Source organism: Phoenix dactylifera, unplaced genomic scaffold (assembly GCF_009389715.1).
Source record: "Phoenix dactylifera cultivar Barhee BC4 unplaced genomic scaffold, palm_55x_up_171113_PBpolish2nd_filt_p 000162F, whole genome shotgun sequence".
In the NCBI taxonomy this organism is placed as follows: Eukaryota; Viridiplantae; Streptophyta; class Magnoliopsida; order Arecales; family Arecaceae; genus Phoenix; species Phoenix dactylifera.
Window position 1 is genome coordinate 1,022,391 of NW_024067705.1, and position 25,366 is coordinate 1,047,756.

The window sequence follows — 25,366 nt, forward strand, 5'->3', positions numbered from 1 at the left end:
GCTCATTTAGGAGCTTCAAACTTCTTTTCTTTTTAAATCTCTTGTAAGATTGGTTGGTGAGCTCGTAAAACCAATGGTGTAGGTTGTTGGTGAGCCCGCAAAACTAACATAGATTTTTGGTGATCTCGGAAAATCAAAGTGTAAAGGTTTTTAGATTGTGAGCCCGAAAAACAATCCAACTGTAATCCACGGGATTATAGTGAATTTCCAAGGGGACGCTTGAGGAGTGGATGTAGGTGCTTAGAAGAGCACCGAACCACTATATTTCTTGTGTGTTTGCCTTGAGTGTCTTACTAACTTCACTACACGCACTTAATTAGTATTAACTAAATTACCCATTCATCTATCAAATTGATTAAGGGATTAAAAATTTAGGAAACCCAATTCACCCCCCCTCTTGGCTTGTCGACCATAATCTTATCAAATTTGCGATACTATTATCTTGGAGACTGCTTGAGACCATATAATGATCTCTTGAGCAAACATATATGATCTTCCTTGTCTGGAACCTCAAAACCAGGTGGGTGTTGCATATAAATCTGTTCCTTTAAATCACCGTGAAAAAAAGCTGTTTTAACATCTAGCTGTTCCGGCTCTAAATTCTGAGAAACAACTAAAGCAAGCAACACACGGATAGAAGAGTGTTTGACTACATGAGAAAATATCTCCTTGTAGTCAATTTCCTACTGTTGACTATAGCCCTTAGCTACCAACCTGGCCTTTTATCTAAAATCCTGAGGACTGACTCCCTCCTTTTTCTTGAAGATCTATTTGCAGCCAATTACCTTATTGTCCTCTGGTAATCTGACTAATTTCCAAGTCTGATTCTTCTCTAAAGATTGTAGTTCTTCAACCATAGCCACGGTCTATTGTTCAGCCTGTGAACTATTAATAGCCTCCTGATATGTGGTCGGCTCATCACCAATAATGTCTGCAATGCTCAGAGCATAATAAACTAACCCAGCACAAGCTGAATCCTCAAAGCCATACCTTTGTGGTGTTCTGATCTGACGCCTAGGTCTACGAGTGGCAATGCTATCAATCTGATCCTGACCTTGCATGGTAACCTCCTCCTGAGTCTGTATCTCTGCATCTGTCAGGTGTTGCTGAAAATTTAGAATAAAAGTATCTTCATTTGCCTGCTGCTGCTGTGATCTGATAGTTTGGTCAATATTCATAACAGTCCTATCCATCTGATTCTGATCCTGATCTCTCTGAGAAGAACTAGGATGTAGCTGCCTTAAAGAAGTGGCTATCTCATGAAATGTCATATCCCTACTGAATAAAAATTCTTGGGATCCAGGCTCTGTGCACCATAGTCTGTAGCTTTTTACCCTATATGCGTATCCAAGAAATACGCACTTCTTAGCCTTGGGGTCCAAAGACTCTGAGTACTAAATAGTCTGCAGGTCTTCCTGTCCACATCTCTTCCGGAGATTTCATGCCCAATGCTGATGCTGGAGATCGGTTTATAATGTAGCAGGCTGTATGAGCGGCCTCTGCCCAAAAATCTCTAGTTAATCCAGAACTAGATAGCATAGATCTGACTCTCTCAATTAGTGTGCGGTTCATGCGTTCTGCCACACCATTCTGTTGAGGTGTACCGACTGTGGTTCTGTGTCTAACAATGCCCAATGATTTGCAAAAGTCATCAAACTCAGTTGAACCAAATTCTAATCCATTGTCAGTTCGGAAGGTTTTCAACTTTCTATCAGTATGCCTCTCGACCATAGCCTTCCACCTCTTGAATGTGTCATAACACATCACTCTTATTTCTGATAGTGTATATCCAGAATTTGCGGGAGTAGTCATCAATAAAAGTGAGTAAATACCTAGATCCACCCTTGGATGTAATTGGGGCAGGCCCCCATAGGTCAAAATGAATATAATCTAATATACCAGCTGTCATGTGCACGCCTGTAGAAAAGCTGACCCTGTGTTGTTTTCCGAACACACAATGCTCACAGAATCCAAGTGCACCAACCTTCTGACCACTTAGCAAACCACGTCTGCTCAACTCCTGTAAACCTTTATTTGAGATGTGGCCCAATCTCTGATGCCACAGGTGTGTCAGCTGCTCAATAGAAGACTGTACTGCTGAAGCCTGTTCAACTATTGTACTACCATCCAAATAGTAAAGGGTCCCACACAATTTTTCTTTCAATAAAGTCAATACTCCTTTATTGATAGTTATTGATCCTCTACCCCATCTGCCCTCAAAACCTGCACTATCGAAAGCATGTACTGAGAGAAGGTTTCTTTTTAGTTGAGGAACATATCTGACATCGTCCAAAATCACCACAGTGCTTGCATTAGATTTAATTTGAACTGTACCAACACCTTCCACTTTGCCAATGCCATCATCTCCAAGAAGAATGGTGCCCCCCTCACATGATCTAAAAGAAGAGAACCATTCCCTATGGGATGTCATGTGGAAAGATGCTCCAGAGTCCACAATCCAAGTATCAGGATGACTAACACTGCAAGCAGCTGTAAATACTGCATCATTATCATTACTATTGTGACCTGCGATGAAACTGCAACTGTTGCCAAATCTGAGATGGTTCTTTTATCCTTTGTTCCCTCTCTTTCTTAGAATGTAGGAGTCTACATTCTGATTTCCAGTGGCCTGACTTCTTACAATAGTGACAAACACATGGTCTTTTGGACCTAGACTTTGATCTGGTTTTGGATTTGCTTCTACCTTGTCCACCTTTCTTCTGTTCATCTCTACCTCTAACTATAAGTCCTTGAGCTGGAGTCTGAACCTGATGCTGTAGCTGTAATTTCAATCTAAGCTCATTGGATAACAAAGTAGCTTCTACCTCTTGAAGACTTATTGTCTCTTTTCCATAGAGCATAGTAGTAGTAATATGCTCAAAGGACTTAGGCAATGAGTAGATCAGAATCAAAGACTTATCTTCTTCATCAACTTCAACACCAATATTTGCTAAATCAAGCAGAAGCTTATTATACTCATCCAAGTGATCTTTGAGTGAAGCCCCTTCTGCCATACGAAATGTGTGCAACTTTTTCCTCAAATACAGTCTATTAGTAAGGGATTTTGCCATATATAGACTCTCCAATTTTTTCCATACTCCCTTAGCTGTATCAAGATCCACAACATTGCGTAGGACTTTATCACTCAAGCCCAAAAACAGAGTCCCGAGTGCTCTCTCATTAATCTCTTCTTTGACAGCCTCCTTATCTTCTGGAATTGCATCCATACCCTTGAGGGCCTTTGTTACACCCTCTTTAACCAACAAGTATTTCATCCTTACCTTCCATAGTGAGAAGTCTCCTGTGCCATCAAATACAGCCACTTCATACCTTATAGTAGTGGAATGATAAATAAAAGCCGAATCATTAGCCCTAGATGAATTTTTTTTGCCCGACAGTAGCTATAGCTCTGATACCAATTGTTGGGATTACTAGGCACAAAATTGAATCTATCCGGCTTACCAATTAATAGTTATTCTCATTCAAGCATTTCATCAAACACATCACAGGCATAAATAGATAAGCACAAAGAGTCAAGATTTACGTGGTTCGGCAGCAAGTGCCTACATCCACGGAGAGGAGCAATCCACTATGTCAATCGTCCTAATAGGGTACAAACAAAACTACATAAAAGCCCAAAATATGGACTGCCAAATGATCACAAGAGGAAACAACAATAAACAAAATATAAGGCAAAATAACCGATCGGACCAACCCTTCTGCAGCCACAATGATAGATCAAAAGTGTAGTATGCAAAGCAACCTTTCTACGGCTCCAATGGTAGATCAAATGAATATCAAAAGTCTTACCTTCCTTTATTTCATATACTGTGAACAGCAAAGAAGAAAGGGGCTCACGAAAACAAGAAGCTACAAAGAGGAGTCACGGCTGAAGAAGGGAAGAAGGAAGAAGGCCTCCAGCGAGCGGTAGATCAAAAGAACACAAGCCTGTTGTTGCCGGAAGACCGAGAGCGCACGAGAGGATGAAAAAAGGATGGAGTGCGGCGGCTGGATCCTCCTTTCACCCAAAAACAAAAAACCCTTTTCACCTCTCACGAATAAGAGAATAGGCTACCTTATATATATAATGGGATGTCAATCTTGCAAATGAGTCCCTCTCAAAACTACTATTTGGAGCAAAGTCCAAAATAATCAACAGCTTGTGAAGAAGTCTTGCTGGAATCCCTAGGCTCCGACCTCATTGTCCAATCAAGGTGTAAGCTCCGAGCTTTGCAATAGAAGGCATCGCAATATGAGCCCTCTAGGTCCGAGGCTCGGCATGAGAAGGTCAGCTGCAGGAACACTTTGGAGGCATAGGAGTCAAGCCAAGGTCCCAGCTCCGAGGCAATGAAGCTAAGATCAAAGGCCTCCAAAGCCAAGCAGGCCGACCTAGTGAACATTGGGCCTCTCATAGATGACCCCATGATTACCGATGCCCTCCGCATTATGAGCTCCCCCTTCAAGACTCCTCTGAAGGGGGTGATGCAAGCCTCTGAGCTTAGACTGCTCATGACTCACTCATCCATGATAGTAAGTGCTAGTCTCCTTTGCTTTTCTCATGCTTTAAATATTTTTGGGTTTGAGGCAATCTAATTATCATCTTGCAGGCCACATCTGGCATCAGAGCCCTTTGAGACCACCTCCAAAGTGTGGGTCTTCACCTGGATGAGGCCTTCACCGAGAAGGAGGTGGGAAACAAGGAGGCTGAAGAGTCTAGAAAAGGGACTAATGGGACCATGAAGAGAGCCAAGGAAGCTGCTAGAGTGGCAGAAGAGGTGGAGGAGTGGTGAGAGCTGCAAAAGGCCCGGGCTATAGATGCCAAGCAGATGTTGAAGGAGCAAGAACTCCATATTGGGCATCTCAAGTATGACATCAGCTCCCTAGTGAGGCACTTGGCATCCACCGATGAGAGGATCAAAGCCCTGAAATCCAAGGTGGTAAACAAGGGCAAGAAAGCCATCCTCGTGTACAAGATCTCGAAGGTGTTCATGGATGAGCTCAAGCAGGCTGGGAACAAGTCATACCTAGTATGCTTCGAGTATTATTATGAACAAACCAGGATCCTCTTCTCAAGTGTGGATCTCATTCTCCTAGACTCCTATTGCGATCTTGCCTCCCTGAGCAGGAGTTGCAGTAGCACACCTTTATCGAAGTTCTATCGGATGTCCGGAAGCCCACTGCCATAGGAGCCATAATCATTGGCAAATCTATAGCCATAATTCCATGGCCGAGGAGCTTATTGTTTGGGTGCCAATCACTAAGAGTCCACCGGACAAGGAGCTCGTCATCGTGGTATCAGTTCCCAAGGAGCCTATTGCACCCAAAAAAAATCAAAGAGTCGGCATTAGAGCCCATCGCTAAAGTCAACTGAAGCTGTTTGCTCCTCCTCCTTCTTTCTCTTCAGCCATGCTTGATGAATTGGTCGAGGTTGTCATGCTAGATGAGCTTCTCAATTTCATCCTTTAGCTACTGACACTTTTTTGGATCATGTTTGTGGTCACGGTGGAAAAAATAGAACTTATTCAAGTCTCTCCTAGAAGGATTTGATTTCATCCTCTCCGGCCATTGAACGTACCTCTCCCCCTTGATACTCATAGAAATATTGCTTCGTGAAGTATTCAGGAGGGTATAATTCTTGTATCTCCAAGGGGGGTCCTCAGACATGGTGGGGGCTCTTTGCCCTCCAAAGTCCTCTTCTTCCCATGATGGGTCTTCTCATCTCTTCCTCATGTTCTTTGCTTGATTGTCACCCGATCTCATAGTCTCCTTAGTATTGATGCATTTCTCTGCTCGTGGAAGAAGCCTGGTGAAGTCCTTAGGAGGCCTCTTGGAGAGAGAAAAATTAAGTCGGGAGTTTCTCAGACTGTTCATCAAGATGGTAATAGCTGCAGCTTGGTTAAGATCACAAACTTCCAATACCTCGAAATTGAAGGCTCATGGCGGGTCTCATCCTTCCTCTACTTAATACTCATCAAGGCGGTAAAGGACTTCTAGTTGCTATAGCTATTGATGAAGTAGCTCACAAATCTTTGACTCAGCTGATCAAATGAGCTAATCGAGCATGGCTGAAGGTTGAAATACCATGCTTGAACTGCTCTCTTCAATGTGGTAACAAAGGCACCAAACATGATGGCATCGGAAACACTGTGTAACAGCATAAGAGCCTTGAAAGACTCCAGATAGTCAACATGATCCATCATCCCATCCTACGATTCTACCTTGGGCATCTTGAACCTTGGAGGAAGGGGTTTAGCCATGATTTGCTTGGTGAAGTCCGCTACATTACAAAGGATAGGCTCATTTGGACTTCTTACTTTCTTCTCCTTTACTTTCTCCATGACCTATGCCAAGAACTCGTTCATCTCATCTGGCTAGCAGGTTAAATTAGCTTTCTGCCTTCTTTGAGACCATCGCTCTCTTCCGCAAGTGAATGAGTCTTGCCCTAGGCTGGAATTCCCCTCAAACTCCTTTAATTTATTCTCCGAGCATGAGCTTTCTCAGCCATTTTTAGGGGGCTAGTAGCGGTAAGGCCGATCATCCCTCTGGCTAGGACCTAACTGCTGATTTGATTGGTCTTTAAAGGGCTCTGCTAATTGGATTTTCTTCTCTAAGACTAGGCCCCTGACCAGACTGGTCAAAGCCTGAACATGCTATTGAAGCTGGTCAAATTATTCCATGGTCACCAACATTCTAGCAGACAGTTGAGGCGGTGGAGTCGACAACCATGATTGAGGAAGGTGGGAACCTCTCAAGGGGTCCTTCCCTAGAGAACCTTGAGATTTGATGAGAGATATTGCAATCTACTTCTTCCTTCTAAATGGCATGGCTTCTCGTTCAAGTTTCCCGCAAGCAATGCCAATCTACTATCGTCGATCCTAGGATGCTGAAACAGACCACATCCCTAGACCGACAAGATAATAGATGAGGGTAAGAGATTGCTAGATTGGCTCTGGTCGGGCCCTCTAATGGATATGTTAGAGAGGGTTTAACATAAGAATGAAGGAGGAAAGAATAGAGGAACAGAGTCTTCCCTAGCTTAGGTAATTTTTTTGTTTAGGTTTTGTTACCTTTTGCAGAGAGCCTTTAGACCTATTAATAAATAGGTTTCCAAATCTTTTGGTGTCGTATCCCAACAAGCTTAGGATCATGCTGCAACAAATTGCTAATGTGGCGTAACAACATTGGAGACGTGCTGTAATAACCTAGCACATGGTCGAATCATGCATGCCTTTAAGATAGATCGACCGAGCTGCTTCTTCCACAAGAGGATCTACCTGTCTCAGAACAGTAGCCAAGGTCACTAAGCTAGGCTGAGAGGTACCAGCCTTAGAGGTTGGCTACTTCTGATCTGCTCGACCTAGCCTTCAAGTTAGTCTGAGGAGGCCCAACTAGAATTCTTTGAAAAATTTCTGAATGTGGTTGAATGGTTATATAAGTCATAAGCCAGACAAATCTTACTATGCCATGTCATTGTGTTTGTGAAATTCCACATCATTTTCATTATCGAATAATATTTCACTTTGTATACAATCTAAAGTAAGGAACATTGACAAAATACAAGATTCAATCATTGGAGAGACAACAAACAATTTGGAGAAAACTAGATAAATTAACAGTGATTGAGAAAAATTGACTGGCCTAAAACAATACAAGTGATGGTAAAAATATTGTCAATACTTCATTAGTTCAAATGTTTAACTAACTATTTTGCTATAAAATGCAGAAAAGACTAATGCTAGTTCAAATGTTTAGCAAAGGAGACTAATGCAAATAAATTGATTTAGGATATTGTTGACTTATTTTAGTACTCTTCTATAATTATGGAGTTACGATTATTTTTGAAATGAATTGCAGTAGTAACTATTTAATTTTATTTGAACTTTTGGATAGGTTTTAGGGATTAATTTCCAGGGTTAGTTTCCAAATTCTAAGTCTTATATATGAGCTGAACTGTGGATAGGGTTAAAGATAAAAGAATTTAAGTTTTGGAAACACAAAAAACAAATATTAAATATAAAAATATAAATAAATTACAAAAAATAAATTATTAATAAGAATAAAGTAAAAATAGCGTATAAAAATTTAAAATAATATAGATAAAACAAAATATAAGTAATCATTCAAATAAGTAAAAGTAGACGATGTAGTAATTGATAGAGCATGCAAGAGGACTTGGGGCATGGGAAAAAAGAGGGGATAATGAAAACGTAAGAGAGATGGAGCAAAGGAAGAAATGTGGGGAGAGAAATATGAGGAAGAGGGATGACATGAGGAGAGATAGAAAGAGGACACGAGGAGAAGGGAGGGGCGAGGAGATGGGAGTGGTGAGGAGAGATAGAGAGAGCAAAGATGGCAAGCTACTCAATTATAATAACCTAAATTGAAAATCATATTTTTTTTTAATTTGGAAACTTTTAACTTGCCGTAATTATTTGACTCTAGTAATTTAAAAATATTGCACTCGCTAATATTCTACTCGGTGATGTTTAAACTGTATTTGAGATTGTTTCAATTTTTCTTCATTTCGAAATTTTTAAATTTTCGCTACTAACCTGAATATATTAATTTAGAAATATTCTGCTTTCAAATATTCTACTTAATTTTGATTAAATTAAATCTGAAATAGTTTCAGTTTTTATTTAGTAATTTTCTACTCACTAACTATATTAATTTTATTTATTTGAAAAAATTCTTATTTTTATTTGGATATTTTCTACTCATCATAATTATCTGATTATGAATTTGAAATAGTTTCAAATTTTCTTTGTTTGAAAAATATTAAATTTTCTACTCAACATAAATATCTGACTATAGTAAACTCAAAATATTCTACTCACATATTTTTTTTACTCAAACATGATTAACTTAAATTTGAAATAAATTTTAACTTTATTTCTTTGAAAAATTGGTACTTTGCACTATTTAATTTCATAAATGTCTAACTATACTAAATTGAAAGCATTCTACTTGCATATATTTTACTTAAATTCAATTGGCTTAAATTTGAAATAATTTTAATTTTTGTTTATTTGAAAATTTTCTACTTTGTAACCATATTAATTTTGTTTATTTGGAAATTTTTTAACTTTTTATTTGGTTATTTTGTACTCACCATAATTATTAATTAGGTGGGATATTTTCTATATATAACCATTTCTCTTTTTTTTGTACACATATATACTCAATTCTCTTTAAAATCCCAATTCGAACTACATGAACTTTTTATATAAAAGGAAAAGGAGGAAAAAACAAAAGAGTCGCCAAAACCATGTTTGCCTAAATCTAAACAAATACTTGCAATTGGAGGTCATTCCTTGTTCCTTTTTTATTTCTTGAGGAACTTTAAAACCCCTTTATTTCTTTTAAACAAAGAAAGAGAATAGTTATACCCTGCGATGAATTCAGCTACAGAGTCCTCTAAATGCAGGCACGGTCCTTGATTTGGAGCTTCAGAATCAAGCCCACCATTCTCCTATTTCTAATCAATTCTCGCCTAGTACTCTTACTGCTCATTCCACAAAAGTTGAGAAAGATCCTGGCCTCAAAGCACCTCACGGGGGCTAGGCTTGGACAGCCTATCCACAACTACCAGGCCGTCCGAAAACAATAGAAAGGTAGGCTCCTAGGATTAGCTATTCGCAGCCTGCACAACCGAGACTTGTCACGTGAATCCCCTTTCTTTTGTTTTTCTTTAAAAGAGGGTATATCAGGCAGTCTTTGGCAGTATAAACAAGATTGTGGACTATGATAGAGAAAGTGTGGCCAGTATTATTTGAGTTTCTTGCCCTTATATAAATATCCAAAATCTACTTATTATATTATATAGCAGATATAGAACTAAAAATTACGCCTGCATGGATCATTACATATTTTCTCCATTTAAATTCTAAAATTGTCTCATGGCTAAGGATCTAAATTCATTCAAATTTAATTATAAGCACCATAATCTATCCGTGGTCAACTCTAATGAATCTATGCTAGTGTCTTCTATCTACTTCACATAGACCATAGACAAATCTACTCTAATATCATTTATCATAACCTATAATCTTATTTTAAAAAGCAAGCCGAAGGATATTATTTAATTTTTTTTACTCTGTATGAGCATTCAAGATCTATCCAATCCGATGCATATTATTGAACTAAACATGTAGAATTACTTTTCTAATGATCAAAAATTCATATTTTCATTTTGATGTCGCCCTTATTAGTAAGATAACTTCAACTTTTTGAATTCTGCTTCTCTCTCCCACTTTATCCGTAAGGTAAACGCAACGTTTGTAACGTTTTACGTCAACAAGAACCCTAGTAGAGGCAGCAAACCTCGCCGGTCCTAACGCAAAAGCTTCCTGTCAGGAACAAAACCAAATAGCCTAATTCGCGGATCAACCCATGAGAATATCACTGTTTCATTGATTTTGTAAGTTAAATTCTAGGCAACTTGAGAGGCTATTATACGGCAAGAAAACTATATCTCGGTTTACTTCCGCCAAGGTGGGAAGCCAGAACACGCTAGGTTTCTCCATATCTCAGTCATCAAGATATCAAAGCAACAAGTAATTTAGTAAAGACAAACTTATCTATTACAAGATTGACGGCTTGTATGGGACTGCCTAAATGCGGTTAGATTGGCTGGATGGAGGGGGAGTCCCTTCCTCCTCTCTGGCTCCCTTCCTCATCTGACTCATTACTCCAATTCTATCATCCGATCTAGCCAAACAGATCCTAAGAGCCTATTTGGATATTTTTATATAAATATCTCATAAGAACTGTGCCTTTTTACCCATCCAGCTTGCATCTATTAAGGTTTCGCTGAAAGTTCTGTGGATTTTGTTCTTCCCATACTATTTAGATCGGAAGGTATTGGGTTGATACGGGACACACACTCAAATAATCTATCCAATGCATGAATCCAGTAATAAATTTAGTCCGACTCTATTAGATTATCCAAAAAGGCTCAAAATAGCATTTTGAAATTCCAATGCATGAATTTTTTCTAGAATAAAGAATCCAATAAGAGACTAAGATGTGTTAATTGGCCTGCATACTAATATTGTATCAGCTAGAGATATAAGTGTATCAGTTTAAAAGAATCATTATTATGTTATCCAATATAAGTTCCATTAAATTTCTCATCCAAGTAACAAAACCTATCGGCTGCACATTTTCATGCTGACATTCAGGCTCACGGTACAGAACTTACATGGACAATCACAGTATATGCAGGATATTGTTTCAGACATTTTCCAGTGGAAATGGAATCCTATGTCACGGTCTTAAGGGATGTGGATAGAATCACAAGAAACCAAAGCACTAGAAACTCATACGGCACAACTTTGCCTCCCCAAATATTATTCTAATGCTTGATCTTGGCCACATCTCAATAAACCCCAGCCCAATTCTCTGCTTGTGAATCACCACTTGCCCTCTTCAAGTTTCATCCACTAATACCCCTCGCTGAGCTTCTCTAATTAAATACGAGCCAACCTTTCCCCCCGTTGTTCCTATCTGTCTCTACGCCGCTTGTTAACTAATTAGTCTTCTTCAACTACAATAGTACAATGCAAGTCACAGGCCGTTTTCTTTGGAGAGTAAATACTACCATGCCAAACATGAGCTCCTTTGCGTCACGTCTCGTCTAAGCTCGTGACTTCTGTCTCCCAAAAACCCCGAAAAAAACGTCTAGGCTCGTGATTTCTCCACACATCCGTCCGTGACTTGCTACTACCAAACAAAACGTACCGCGGTGAAGAAGGCGACGAGGCAAGAGAGTCGGATAAAATCTGCTCCAAATTCTAAATCTCGTCCTCAAATTACGGCTTACAAACTACGCCAAGAACGGCATTTTATATGGGTGATGTCTATTAGATTCTATGATATGATATAAGATGGACATGTCATCGTTGAGGCCACATGAAGCAATAATCTGAATGGAAATCCATTGACCTAAAGGCAGTAGCGTATCCCATAAAATGGTTTTTTTTTTTTTTGGCAAGTATATCATACAATATGTGTACGAATACATCCAATAAAATCAGAAAACAAAAAATCAAGTGTCTGAGGCAATTCTCCCTCTCCGGCAAACAAAGTGCTCTCAGAACGACTAGCCACATAGGCGGCCATCCAATCCGTAGCTCTGTTGGCCTCTCTAAAGACATGTTTGGTCTGGAAGGCCCCACCATTCCTTACCATCATCCAAATGTCTCGAAGCAGAGGGTGGTCCAAGCCCACACCCCTCGGACCTCCTTGTATCCAACTGATCATCGTGGCTGAGTCACCCTTCAAGATGACCGGGATGGTCTGTAGCACTCGTCGTGCATGTTGAAGACATGCCCAAGTAGCCTTCAACTCCGCCCCGAGGATCGAAATGTCGAATAGCTGGTAGCCGCCCACTACCACCACCCTGGAGTTCGAGTCTCGGATGACAAAACCCGCAGCTCTCCTTGTGCCTCCATCCAAAACAGACCCGTGGACTGGGTTTGGTTTCAAAAGTTGGATCATTTAATCTATAAAGTTGTATCCAGCTAGGCCTACCTTAATTGGCCTACAAAAGACCAACTAATATCATGGATAGTAGGCAAGAAAATAACCCAAGTAGTTGCAACTTATGAAAAATATCTTCTTCTTTTTTTGAGTCATTAAGACAGATTAATCCTTTGATACAAATATTGCCAAATTCTCATTAAGAAATGTTGATAATTTTGTATAGCATATATAATTCTTGTATAAAATATTAAAGCACAAGATTCATCTAATTTGCAAAGGTATTCGATTTGCATGAGAATGACACCATATATGGAAACATTTTAGTCATCGCCATTCTGGATTTTTCTCAACAGAAAAGTTAAAAATTTAATCATCTATATAAGACTTGTCAATTAGTTTTTATAATTGATCTTTCTTAGAAAGAATGATGTGCAAGATAGAAACTATCCATATAAAGTTGATTCTGTAACTTGATCACTATCCTCTTATGTTGGATTGGTCGTAGGCTGATTCTTTGGTTTGCAAACAAATGACTGGGCTCTCCTTTTTCGACTTCATCAGTAGAAAACTTTATGATATCAGACTAAAGTTTGTTCAACCTCTAGAATTAATGCATGGCTAGACTCCTTAATAATTAAGCTGAGATCTATCATATTCGCCTTGTATACTATCAGTAATATATGATTAATTCTCCAATATGGACAGAAAGCAATTTCACCTTAAGATACGAAGAAGATACCATCAACGTCAGATGCCTCTGAGTTTTTCTCATCACATCCCTTCATTGTACTTAGTTATAAGTAGGGATATGATGAAATATTCCTTTCCTTGTAAAGATTCATCATATCTGAATCTCAGAATGAACATCTAATGAAGGATATTCTAGAGGTTGCGTATGGCAAAATCTAAAAGGGTGTAATCTAACTAAAAGAAAAGATAGTATGCGTTCTGGCTAAAGAGGCCTTAGAGTCAAAACAATTCTTTCCTCCCCCGACCTTGATTCTAATGTCCGGTTTTCCGGAGCTGATTCAGTGAACAGCATGAGCCAGTCCCGAAACCCATGCCGTTTGTTCCGTGGCTTCCAACGACTAACGGTCATCTCACCCCAGCATCTCTCCCTCTTCCTCCACTATAAATTTGCAACCCCAAACCATCAATTCCCCACACCAACTCAGCCCTATCCAATCTCCATTTTCTAGTGGTGTCAAGTAATATATTACACACCACCACTAATGAAGATGGAGCTCAATATCATATGCTTATTGTTCATCTCACTCTGTTTGATCTTTCCCTCTGCCTCTGCCACCACCTTGAATTATGCCGATGCTCTCGAGAAGTCAATCCTCTTCTTCGAGGGGCAGCGGTCGGGGAAACTGCCCGCCAACCAGCGTCTGACATGGAGAGGGCACTCGGGCTTGTCCGACGGCTCCACTGACCATGTATAGGCTCCACAAAATGTTCAATAAAGTTGGAGCTTCTCCTACTCACATAATGTGAAGTTGTTATTGTTAACATCCATGCATGCATTGGCCTTTCAGGTGGACTTGGTTGGTGGCTACTACGACGCCGGCGACAACGTGAAGTTTGGCCTGCCAATGGCATTCACCACCACAATGCTGGCATGGAGTGTTATCGAGTTCGGGGACCAGATGGGTAGACAAATTAACTATGCCAGGGATGCAGTCCGTTGGGGCGCAGATTACCTCCTTAAAGCAGCCACTGCAGCTCCTGACACTCTCTATGTTCAGGTGATCAACAAGAACAGCATATCAACCAACACAGCTAATGGCATGAACATGACTGTCTTATATCATCTTGCATTACAGGTCTCAGACCCGAACCAGGATCATCACTGCTGGGAGAGGCCTGAAGACATGGACACGGCTCGCAATGCGTACAAGGTAACGAGCCAGAATCCCGGTTCAGATGTCGCGGCGGAGACTGCTGCAGCATTAGCTGCAGCTTCCACTGTTTTCCGACGCACCGACCCTGCTTACTCTGCCAAGTTGCTTCAAACTGCTGCGAAAGTAACGGCACTCCCTCAGCTATATAATTCGGATGCAGTTCATATGTTATGATTAATACAAGAGGGTGATTCTTTTGATGCAGGTCTTTGATTTTGCCAACCGGTACAGGGGAAAGTACAGTGATTCTCTTAGCTCGGTTGTCTGCCCATTCTACTGCTCCTACTCTGGTTATGATGTAAGGGGTTCAAACTACTAGTAAATCTTAGCTTTAGCCAGCCTTTTCGAATAATTTTGATAACTGATAAAAATTTGGGATCAGGATGAGCTCCTGTGGGGAGCATCATGGCTTTATCTGGCATCAAGGAATGCTTCATTCCTGTCATATGTAAGTTCGAATGGCAATACATTGGGGGCAGGAGATGATACGTACTCTTTCAGTTGGGACGACAAGCGACCCGGCACCAAAGTTCTTCTGTCCCAGGTGTCGTAGCTCTCACCGTACTCTCCCATCTCTCCGAGAAGAGTAGCATGAATGCTTTATTTTTTATCTCTACAGGGCTTCTTGCGGAACAGGATTCAACAGCTAGAGCTATACAAAGTTCATTCAGACAACTATATTTGTTCTCTGGTCCCAGGAGCAAATGGTTTCCAAGCCCAATATACTCCAGGTCAATCTTTTTTTCGGCACTCCTCTTCGATGACCTTGTTCTTCCGAACAGAACTAACTTCGCTACTTTCACCAACAGGGGGGCTGCTCTACAAGGAAGGAGAGAGCAACCTGCAGTATGTCACATCTGCTACCTTTCTTCTTCTCACCTATGCCAAGTACCTCAACTCCAATGGGGGATCAGTCTCGTGTGGGACTTCAAAGATCACTGCCCCTCAACTTACCTCACTAGCTAAGAAACAGGTACATCGGAAGAACAGTAACAATATCTCAAGCTAGCATTATTTTTTCTCCCAACACTAGAGAGCATATCTGAATTACTGAAAATTCTTGAGTTATTGTTGATTTGTTCCTTGGCTATGTGCCTCTCAAATACTTGTGATAAATTAATCTAACAAGAGTTCTTTAATTACTCACAGATTTTACAATTATATATGAATTATTAACAAGTAATTCAAGAAAATATTTATCAATTATAAATTAAGAACGCTTTTGTGCTTTTGCTGCTGATGATGTTGTTTTTACTAAGTAATATCAGTTTGTATCAACAACAGGCACCAAGTGATAGGTGATTCCCCCATTAATTAGCTTAAGTTAAAAATAGTATTTTAGTTATCAATTGTCTTCACATTTTTTAAATATATTCACTGAAGTCTCTTACTCATCTTTGCTTCAGCCACTCAATGAGGAACTGCCGGCCTTAAAAACCACTCTGATACTTGTTTTCCAGTGAATGAATACATTCACATTTTGTTAATCTTATATTGTTTTAAAATAAGATTTAACAGTATTAAACCATGTCAAATACTTCATTACTCGTCATCATTCAAATTTCTTTTCAACTTTTGACATCTTTTTTTTTTTTCCAAATTTTCAATCTTAGTCTCTGAATATTCCTTTCCAAATGCTATACTTGTCACGGTGCATGAGTCTGATTTTTTCGAGGATTTTCTGAAACACCAGGTTGATTACATATTGGGCCAGAATCCGGCAAAGATGTCGTATATGGTTGGATTTGGGGAGCGGTATCCACTGCATGTTCACCATCGTGGCTCTTCAATTCCCTCTGTGCATGCCCACCCGGGCCATGTCTCTTGCAACGACGGATTTCAGTACTTGTATTCAGGCTCTCCGAATCCAAACGTTCTTGTAGGAGCTGTGCTTGGTGGCCCGGATGGCAACGATGGCTTCTCCGATGACCGGAACAACTACCAGCAGACCGAACCGGCTACTTACATCAATGCCCCCATGGTTGGTGCTCTAGCTTTCTTTGCTGGGACGCAGAATGTGGCCTGAGTTATAGCATGGCTCCCAAGCAACAGAGCGGCCATTGTAGAATTTGTGAGGCATGGTGAAGTGGGATGTGAGAATCCTGGACTCCCCTGACCATGTACAAGTATTGGAATATTTCGGTTTAGCATTTCTTTGCTGTTTGGTCACTCGAGTGGACTAAGATGCCTATTATTCTATCCCCAACATCTTCCCTTTCCGTATATGCATGGGTGTGTATTTGCATGCATCAAGATCAAACATAACAAGTAGAAAATAATAAAATGATAAGCAAATTCATTATTTTTCTTTTTTTCTTTCTTTTTTTGTGAAGTTAAGAAAAGCAAAGTAAAACGTATAAAATAAAAGAAATCGTAGTTATGATCAAAAAAAAAAAAAAAAAAAACGTAGTAAGAGAGAAAATCAGAAAGATTCTTTATATGTATACCCTCATAAATTATTTTTTCACATACATATATCTAAAATTACATGCATATCCTCAAAAATTTACTATTTTTATATGTACCTTTATAAATTATATTTTTGCATGTATAAAAGGTTGGCATGCAAAGAGAAACAATTTATATGAGAACACATGCAAATAGTAAATTTGTGAGGATAGATATGCAAAAAAAAAAAATACTTTATAAGCATACGCTGTAAATAGATATTTATAAAGTTATACACGCAACCAACCTGAGAAAGAAAAACAAAACAAGCAAATACTCTTGAACCCCATTACAACATACTATTTACTCTGATCTTCCAGAGAACGGCTTTGAAAGTAGTAGCCTCCTCCTGTATTATTTGTTGAGATGTCATCAGCATCAAAAATAGATGATTTAACCATTCTCCTACATATTCGTTAGGAATTTTATGAAACTCCAGAGATATTTGATTGACATCAGCTGTCTTACACTTCACAATCAATTCACCTTGTAAGCCATGAATAGTTCATGAAAATTTCTTGAACATGACGAATTCTTGCATAATTGGTGAATAATATGTTGAAGAAAGAATCATTTTGGTAAAGAAAAATCTTCGAGTAAATGGAGAGTTTTCCCTACAATATTCGACATAAGTTTTGCATAACATCTAGAACAGCTAATTCACAATAAAGCTCATTCAGAGACAACGCTGGATCACGAAATATAACGCAGTATGAATAATCCTTTATTTACACATAGCAAGATGGTGATGGACCTTTTCTTTTAAAAAAAATCCAAGGGTATCCAACTCAACTTTTCTTGAAGGAATGAAAAGTATAATTATAATAAAGGAATGAAAATAGGGAATGAAAAGTATATGTTGTCATAAAGGAAAAACGAAAGTGTAAATAGCTTCCTCATAAGGGAGAAAAAACGTAAAAACTAACATATATCTACACCAAAATAATAAACCAAACAGAATTCACTTGCCTACATTGCCGTTTATCCCAAACTAAAATAATGAAAAAAAGATTAGCCTCTCTTGAGTTTAAAAGGGATTGTCCTCATCCAATCCTACAGAAGAAGAGTAACTAAATCTTCTAGAAAAGATAGAGAGATGAACTCTTTTTTCGAAACAAAGACTTTATTTTGATGTCCTTCATGTTCTAAGACGCCATTATCAGCAATGTGTTCCACTCTGCATCCAAAGTGGAGCTAATTCTCCTTGCTTTTTAAAATAATCCAACAAGTTCTGAGACTTACAGGACATCCTCTTACAGAGTTAAATGCATAACAATGAAACTAGCACAAGCAAATAAGCTGGAATTGCCATAACAGGCGCACAAAGGCTTATTATTGGAACTAGAATTTCTTATTAAAAAAAAATACATATCAAATTTCTCTCCTTGTCCTTATAATAATAATAATAATAATAAGGGAAAGGGAGAAAAAAATAGATGAATGGAACAACAGACTAGAAAACTTAGCTGAATTTTGATTTTTGTTCTAACTCATTTCTTTACATGTACGTGATAGCCCAATATCTCTTGGGCTAGTGGGTCAGCCTGAAGAGGCTGGGGCCTTGGGCTTTGAACGTGCGTTGCACGTGAGGGGCGGGGAGGAAGAGACTGGTTGGGAGTCTTCTCTCCGTTCGCGCCCGAAACCGAGAGCTCTATGCGATCCAAAAAGGATCTCCGGATTACCCTGTTGGCCTTGTCGAACTAAGGTAAAGAGCAAGCTGCCCTTCTTCTTTTCTTTTTTTGGGTCTTCTAGTCGCGGTCGCCGCTTTATTTCGGTCGACGAGCTGCCGGATGGCATGAAGCAAGGTAGTCCCTATATCTTCTTCTTCCTTGGTTTTTGCTGACCACCGCTGGCCGCGGCTCTTGCTCGGGGCTGTCGCCATCGCCGTCGACGCTACCGGGGGCTATTGTAATCTACCACCATCCATTGGCTCCTCCATGGCATAGGTTGAGAAAGAGAGGGAGGGAGATGTCTCCCCTATTTTGAGAAAGAGAAGAAAGCTTTCTCTCTCTTCTCTTTCCTCTCTCTCTTGCTTTCTCCTCTCTCAAACCTCTCTCTCTCTAGTTGGGCCGAAGAGAGAATCAGGGGTAGATCACCGGTGAATCCCAGTAGAGAGTTCTAGGTAGTTGATTTTAGTTGATGGTTTTTATTTTAATAACACTATAAGAAAATTGGGCATTAGCGACGCTTTTTTTGGCCATTAGCGACGCTTTTAAGCGTCGGTAAAAACCATCCCGACGCTATCCCAAGCGTCGGTAAAGCGTCGCCTATGTTGCAGTGGATAAATAATTTTCCGACGCTTTGCAAAGCGTCGGTCATTAGCGACGCTTTTTAGCGTCGGTAACGTACAATTTAGCGACGCTTAATCGTCGCTAATTGCAATTTAGCGACGCTTTTTAGCGTCGGTAACTAGCGACGCTTTAAAGCGTCGTTAAAGTCAAACCTACCGACGCTTTAAAGCGTCGGTAATAGTTAAAACACCGGGATTTTAACGACGCTTTAAAGCGTCGTTAGAGTATAATTTTTTTTAAAAAAAATTTAAATTTTTTTTTTTAAAACTCTGTTTACAAAATCAAAGGCATTCACACTAAACGAGATTATACTCATAGCACAATCAAACATATTTATCAAAACATTCATTTTGTCAAATTACATTCATATTGTCAAATTACATTCATACTGTCAATTTACATTTGCAATGTACTTCAAAAAGCATAAAAAAATGCATATAAAACTCCAAAATAAAAGCTTCAGGGATCAACGGAGTCACCATTTCTACGAGCAGATGAAGTATCAGGAACCTGTAATAAAAAAACCTTAAGAAGTTAAGAATACAAAATTTATTAAGCTCTTCAAAAAAATATGATACTTATTTATATGCATGTTGAAGGAAGGACTTAAGAAGGCTGGCCTTTGATGGATTTCATGCTGGGGCACTACATGGATGTTGATACAAATTGCATATTGTCTGTATATGCAACCTACACATTGTATATGCACTATGGAGTCCTTGACTGCTTGCATGCCATAGCCATAGCCATAGCAAAAATAAGATTCCTGGTCTTCTAAGAAGAACTAGGAGGGAAATGTGAACGGCGATCTACTTGGAAAGAATATGCATATGATATACATAAACATGAATAATCCTAATATTGAAAGCAACAACAGCAGAATTATCATAAATTATCAGATACTCAACGTGACAAAATCAGTTAAATATCCAGCAACTGCTTATAAAACAAGATTACATGGTACTAAAGCCAACCTTTCCTCAGTAAAAGGTCGCTTGCTTCCCTTCTTCTCATGACCATTACCATTGGCAATCTCCTACAAGATATTATGAGAAACAAATATTAAAACTAATACCTGACTCAGAAAAATATCAATGATTACCGCATAAGATAATAACCTTACGATACCCTCCTTCCACTTGATAGTCGTACCGGTTATATTAGCCACTCCTTCCTCAGTGAAGGAATAAGTCTTCACAAGCTTTGTGTCTTCAAAATATGGGTTAGGAGAGAAGTTCTATACATTACAAACACCCAGTCAATTGATTAAAGGTAATAAATCACAAGAATATACTTATTCATAGCAACAGAATGGCTATTTCGTCAAAAACAAACAACATCTCACAAATATAATGGAGTAGCCTGACTTCAAATCTTGACAATCTTCAACGTCCAATGAAACCAAATACTTGAAAATTTGCATCAAAGGAACTTTATTAACACAAGCACCTGGAAATCTATAATGGGTTCCAAGTAATACCAGACATCAGATAAATCCAGAAGAAGCTGACAAAGGTCCTAGAATGATATCTCTAATTGATATAGTTAATATATTTATTCTGGATGGAGTAACAATTTCCACCACACTTAGTTTGAACACAGCATGTTTCAAAAATAACAGCATGCATACCTTTTGGTCTTCCTCTGTCAGAAGATCGCTAAGAGCAGGATGACTCAGGAACTAAAGAGTTAAACATTACACACAAAAATACAAAAAAGAAAAACTATTAGATGAGAATGTTCCAAAAAAGAGGTTGTAGCTTAAATATATAATTACTAAAAAAAGAGAGATTACGAACCGCAGTTAACCAAAAGTCTGGAATGGATTGGATGATCTCATTCCGTTTAACGTAGACAGGTCTTCGAATCTCATTATATTTCTGTTCCACCTCCAAAACTTTATCACTTGCTTCCTCATTAACCTACAGTCATGAATGAGACGAGCATATGGCAGACACAGGCAACAGGCCGACAACTCTACAAGTAAAAATACTATGAGAGTAAAAAAGAAATACTATGAGAGTAAAAAAGAAATTTCTACTTAAATCGTGGTAGAGATTATGTTGGACAGAAACTCTACTACAGACAATTTTGGTGAGCCTTAAAATTCTACAAGTAAAAATTCAGAACACTTTGTGCGGTAGCTGGTTTGGCCATTCTCTTCTCCAACATTGAGAAAGACAAAAAACCACATGACATGCCTAAAACTTGACTGCAAGGCTCACATGTCAGTCAAAGGCCTAGCCATTGTTCACTCATGAAACTGATCTAGTTCTTAGATCACATGAAGAACATGTAAGCCACATTATTGGTGCAAACATAAGGATAAAAAGACACCATATGTGTAAAGCCCTGTCAACATACGAGTATGTGTTGGGCCAAAAATCTCCTACAAATCTCCATTCAATGTTCCATATCACCAGTGAGTTATCAAATCAGAGTTCAAAACATTCAGTAATGCTTTAAACAAGATAATAACGGGAGGCACAATTTCAGTGAAAAATAAGCAAAAAGAGCTCAGTCAGCTAAATAAAGAAGCAGAACAATAGATCGAGTAACACAAATGGTGGGAAGGAGGGAAATACAAGAGAACAATCTTGTTATCTATTAATCATGAGCTTGTAACACAATTTTTCCCACCCAAAACAATTAAACCTCAAAAGCACACCAAAAGAGCAGAGGAAAGACCTTCAAGCAATAACAATGCAATGGACCAATTTCGGTCAATCAAAAGCAACAAAAGAAAAGGTTAACTCCAAGAAAAAGAGAATTACATAGAATTAGATGAGAGACATCCAAGGCCATACTTTATCCTCGGATTCTAGTGACAACAGCAAGAAGTAAATGAAGAAAATCCCAGGAATTAAGGAAGAATATAGCTATCCACCAAAAAGCATTAACACAAAATAGACAAGGTACAGCTATAAATCCAAATTTTATAGATTATGAAAAAAAAATGTAATGATTTAGACGAAATATTCTGAAAGACTCTGGAGATGCAATGATAGAACAAAAACCTTGGTCCTCAGCTCCGCCTCGTCTCCGTCGGAGGAGGAGGGCAACGAAGCTGAGGACGGCGCCGACGACAGCGACGAGGTTTCCCTCTCGGAGGAGGATCTTGAGCGCGAAACCGGCGATGTCGGCGGTGATCCGACGGCCGTCGGTGACGAGCGCCCGTCGGGGCTTCCCGGCGAAGGCGAGCAGCACGAGGATCGTGATCCAGGTGACCAACGTGGCCGGCACCGCCACGGCCAGCGCCGCCCCCATGGAGAGCAGGCCGAAGACCCCTCCGTAGAGCACGGAGGCGTAGAGGGCCTTCCAGCCGGCGGCGGCGCGGGAGGAGGCGGAGGCGGCCGCCGAGTTGTACCAGGAGCGGATGGAGAGGAGGAGGTTCCAGGAGGAGGAGAGGAGGAGGGAGTAGACGACGAGGAAGAGGAAGACCCACGTCCGCCGCTTGCTCAATGCCCGCATCAGCAGCGACTCCCCCCATCGCGACGACGGAGAGCGCTCGGCGGAGGAGAATGGATGAGATCGGTGAAAAGGGTTGAGAAGAGAGGGAGTCGGTCGGGGGATTTAGGGCTTTAGAGGGAGGGGGTATGCGGGAGGAATGAAGTCCGACGACGCTTATAAGCGTCGTCGTGTTCTTCCGTTATGCCGACGCATAACAGCGTCGGTGTTTAAATATTCCGACGCTTATAAGCGTCGGTAATGCGCCCAGACGCCGACGCTTAAAAAAAGCGTCGCTGGAAGCTTTTTTACCGACGCTTCCCAGAAGCGTCGGTGGTTACTGTCCCAACAAAAAAAATCGCCGACGCTTTTAACTAGCGTCGGCAATACAAAGTCGGCAAAAATCTTTTTTTGTTGTAGTGTAATGCATTCGGTACTATAGGGAACGATCAGTGGGACAGGAGAACGTCGAGCAGGTTCTTGACACCGGTTTCCATGGAAGGTATGGATTAAGTTTTGTCAGAAATATAGATAAAAATTCCTGTTCATTAATTACCTTTATTTATATATAATTATTTTGTGCACCAATGATTGTGCTTTATATGGTATATGATGATTGCGTAGTATATACTCAATTGTTAAGTGTATAGGGATCTTTTATGGATGAATGTATCATGTATTACTAATTTTGATATCTGTAGACTTGGTTATTTGTGTGTATCGAATTTTGTGAAAGAGTGTGATGTTTAGTTATATTCAGCATGTTATAGATTGTAAATCTGCATGATTGGTTGTGGTGGACTAGCCACATTATTGATGCCTCACCATAGACCAGAAATGTGGTACTGTTGATGCCTGTCACAGACAAAAAATATGGTACTGTTGATTTTCCACATGAGCAGAAAATGTGGTACTGTTGATGCCCCACCACGGGCCAGAAACATGGTTATTATAGTCCAAAACTGAGAACCTAGATGCTACCGAATTCAATATAAGCTATTTTAAGAAAACTATTTGATGTGATTTGTTGAATTTTAAAGATGTGTTACATGCTCATTTTGCAATTATACTAATTTATGGCATGAAATTTACATCAAATTATTTATTACTTTTCTTGTTTATTATTATAAAATGTGACTATGTGGAAATCTTACTGGGCTAGAAAAGCTCATATCTATCTCTTTCTTTTTTCTAAAGACACATGGTACTTAGTTATGGACGGGTGGGGCATGGAGTACGAGCTTAAGAGTGAGTTAGTTTACTCTTTGATGTTGATGAACATCTAAAAATTAGTGTAATTGAACAACTTGGATATTTGTTCACAATGGATTTATTTAGTTGAATTAATTGGTTATTAATTGTTGATTTAAAATTGTGAAATTATTGGAATTTATTTATTTTAGACCTTGCATAATCTCTAAGCATCGTTCTAGGATTCATGTGGCCATATTACATAGTCAACCCAGATGACGAGGTTGAGGCATCACATTATAATTGTCTAATTATAGTACTAAATTACTTCTTTTTATTTATTTATTACTTTATTTTCTTTTTGACTTGCTATAGGTCCATGATAACAACAAAATAAGGGATAGGATGATAGACCAAAAGAGAAGGATCATCTAAATAAAAATTAAAATTGTCACGCCTCCAACCCGAGTTCACAAACCAGAGGTCATAACAACCGCCACATACTCATAGGAAACCCTCCCTACAAGCATGTAGGGCATCTCAACATGATCTCATAATATGCAGTGGAACATTTTAAATAATAATGTACAAACTTTATTTTAATAAATAGCTCAATATTTAAATGTCTCACGATTCAAACAATATTCTAGGATAGTACATCAATTTAAATAAAATCTGTTCTAAGATAATTTATGCCAAAGTTCTGCTAGTCGTTCTCCCATATTAAAAACTTCGATCAGGATAGTTCCTGAATCAGTTAAAAAAAAATCGTATAATGAGCTAGACAGGCTAGTAAGTAATGATCACTTTAACTAAACAAAATCATGCTATCAAATAGATAATAATTTACAAAAAATAAGCATATATATAATACTAATATATAAATCAAATCTTTCTTAAAATATTAAATTCTGTTTATGGATTCAAATTCTTTCAAATATTCAAATCATCATATCAATCCTAAGCTATGACCACATCATCCTGTGGCAAGGTCATAACACCGACTAATCTTCTTGCGGTGAGTTGTGCATCATCTTGCAACAAAATTCTTCAGGACCACTAGTCCTCTAGCGGTATATCACTAATCTTCTTAGACACAATCTTCAGGACAAATCATGTGCCAACGTATTAGCCCCCATTGGTGGGGTCCTCAACATAGCTAGATCGAAATTTAAATAGTTCTAGGTTTCATATTCTAGTTCTAAAATTATAAGGTATCAAAATCAATCAATCAAATCCTTAATAAGATTATATATCGTCATAATTTTCTATATAATAATATACTATCCAACAAATTCATGCATCATGAATAATACCACTAAGAATCATAAATATAATAATTTAATGATTGTTGATAAATTTAGAAAAAATAAAATATTACTTACTTTGCGAACGCAATCCAACTAACATATCCAATTAATTCTGAAAATCCTTCTTAGGGCCTTGTATCCAAAAATTATACTTTTCATTAAAATTTCATCATAATTATAAAAACCTTAAATTCCAATACCTTCACAGGGTTGACCAAGCGAGCGGGAGTGCCCAACACCCCAATCGGTCCAATCAAAGTTAAATACATCAAATCATGCTCGAACTAGA

At 39.0% G+C, this 25,366-nt stretch overlaps 3 protein-coding genes across 3 annotated transcripts; 1 reads left to right on the forward strand and 2 right to left on the reverse strand.

The window, feature by feature from the left end:
• The first annotated feature begins 13,470 nt into the window (after positions 1-13,470).
• On the forward strand, positions 13,471-16,596 carry LOC103703702 (endoglucanase 1-like). The gene is made up of 8 exons (XM_008786651.3): positions 13,471-13,925; positions 14,025-14,234; positions 14,313-14,513; positions 14,596-14,688; positions 14,773-14,934; positions 15,010-15,121; positions 15,200-15,363; positions 16,084-16,596. The coding sequence occupies exons 1-8, from the start codon at positions 13,719-13,721 to the stop codon at positions 16,414-16,416; spliced, it is 1,482 nt and encodes a 493-aa protein (XP_008784873.2). The 5' UTR covers positions 13,471-13,718; the 3' UTR covers positions 16,417-16,596.
• A 3,000-nt stretch (positions 16,597-19,596) lies between these two features.
• LOC120104999 (NAP1-related protein 2-like) lies at positions 19,597-21,934 on the reverse strand. Its single transcript, XM_039117016.1, has 7 exons — positions 21,923-21,934; positions 20,929-21,051; positions 20,760-20,810; positions 20,475-20,546; positions 20,258-20,366; positions 20,104-20,165; positions 19,597-19,639 (listed from the first exon to the last, which is right to left on the reverse strand). Exons 1-6 carry the CDS (start codon positions 21,932-21,934, stop codon positions 20,149-20,151), a joined length of 384 nt encoding a protein of 127 aa, XP_038972944.1. The 3' UTR covers positions 19,597-19,639; positions 20,104-20,148.
• Positions 21,167-22,980, reverse strand: LOC120105000. The gene has a single exon (XM_039117020.1). The coding sequence runs from the start codon at positions 22,598-22,600 to the stop codon at positions 22,073-22,075; it is 528 nt and encodes a 175-aa protein (XP_038972948.1). The 5' UTR covers positions 22,601-22,980; the 3' UTR covers positions 21,167-22,072.
• Positions 22,981-25,366: the final 2,386 nt, after the last annotated feature.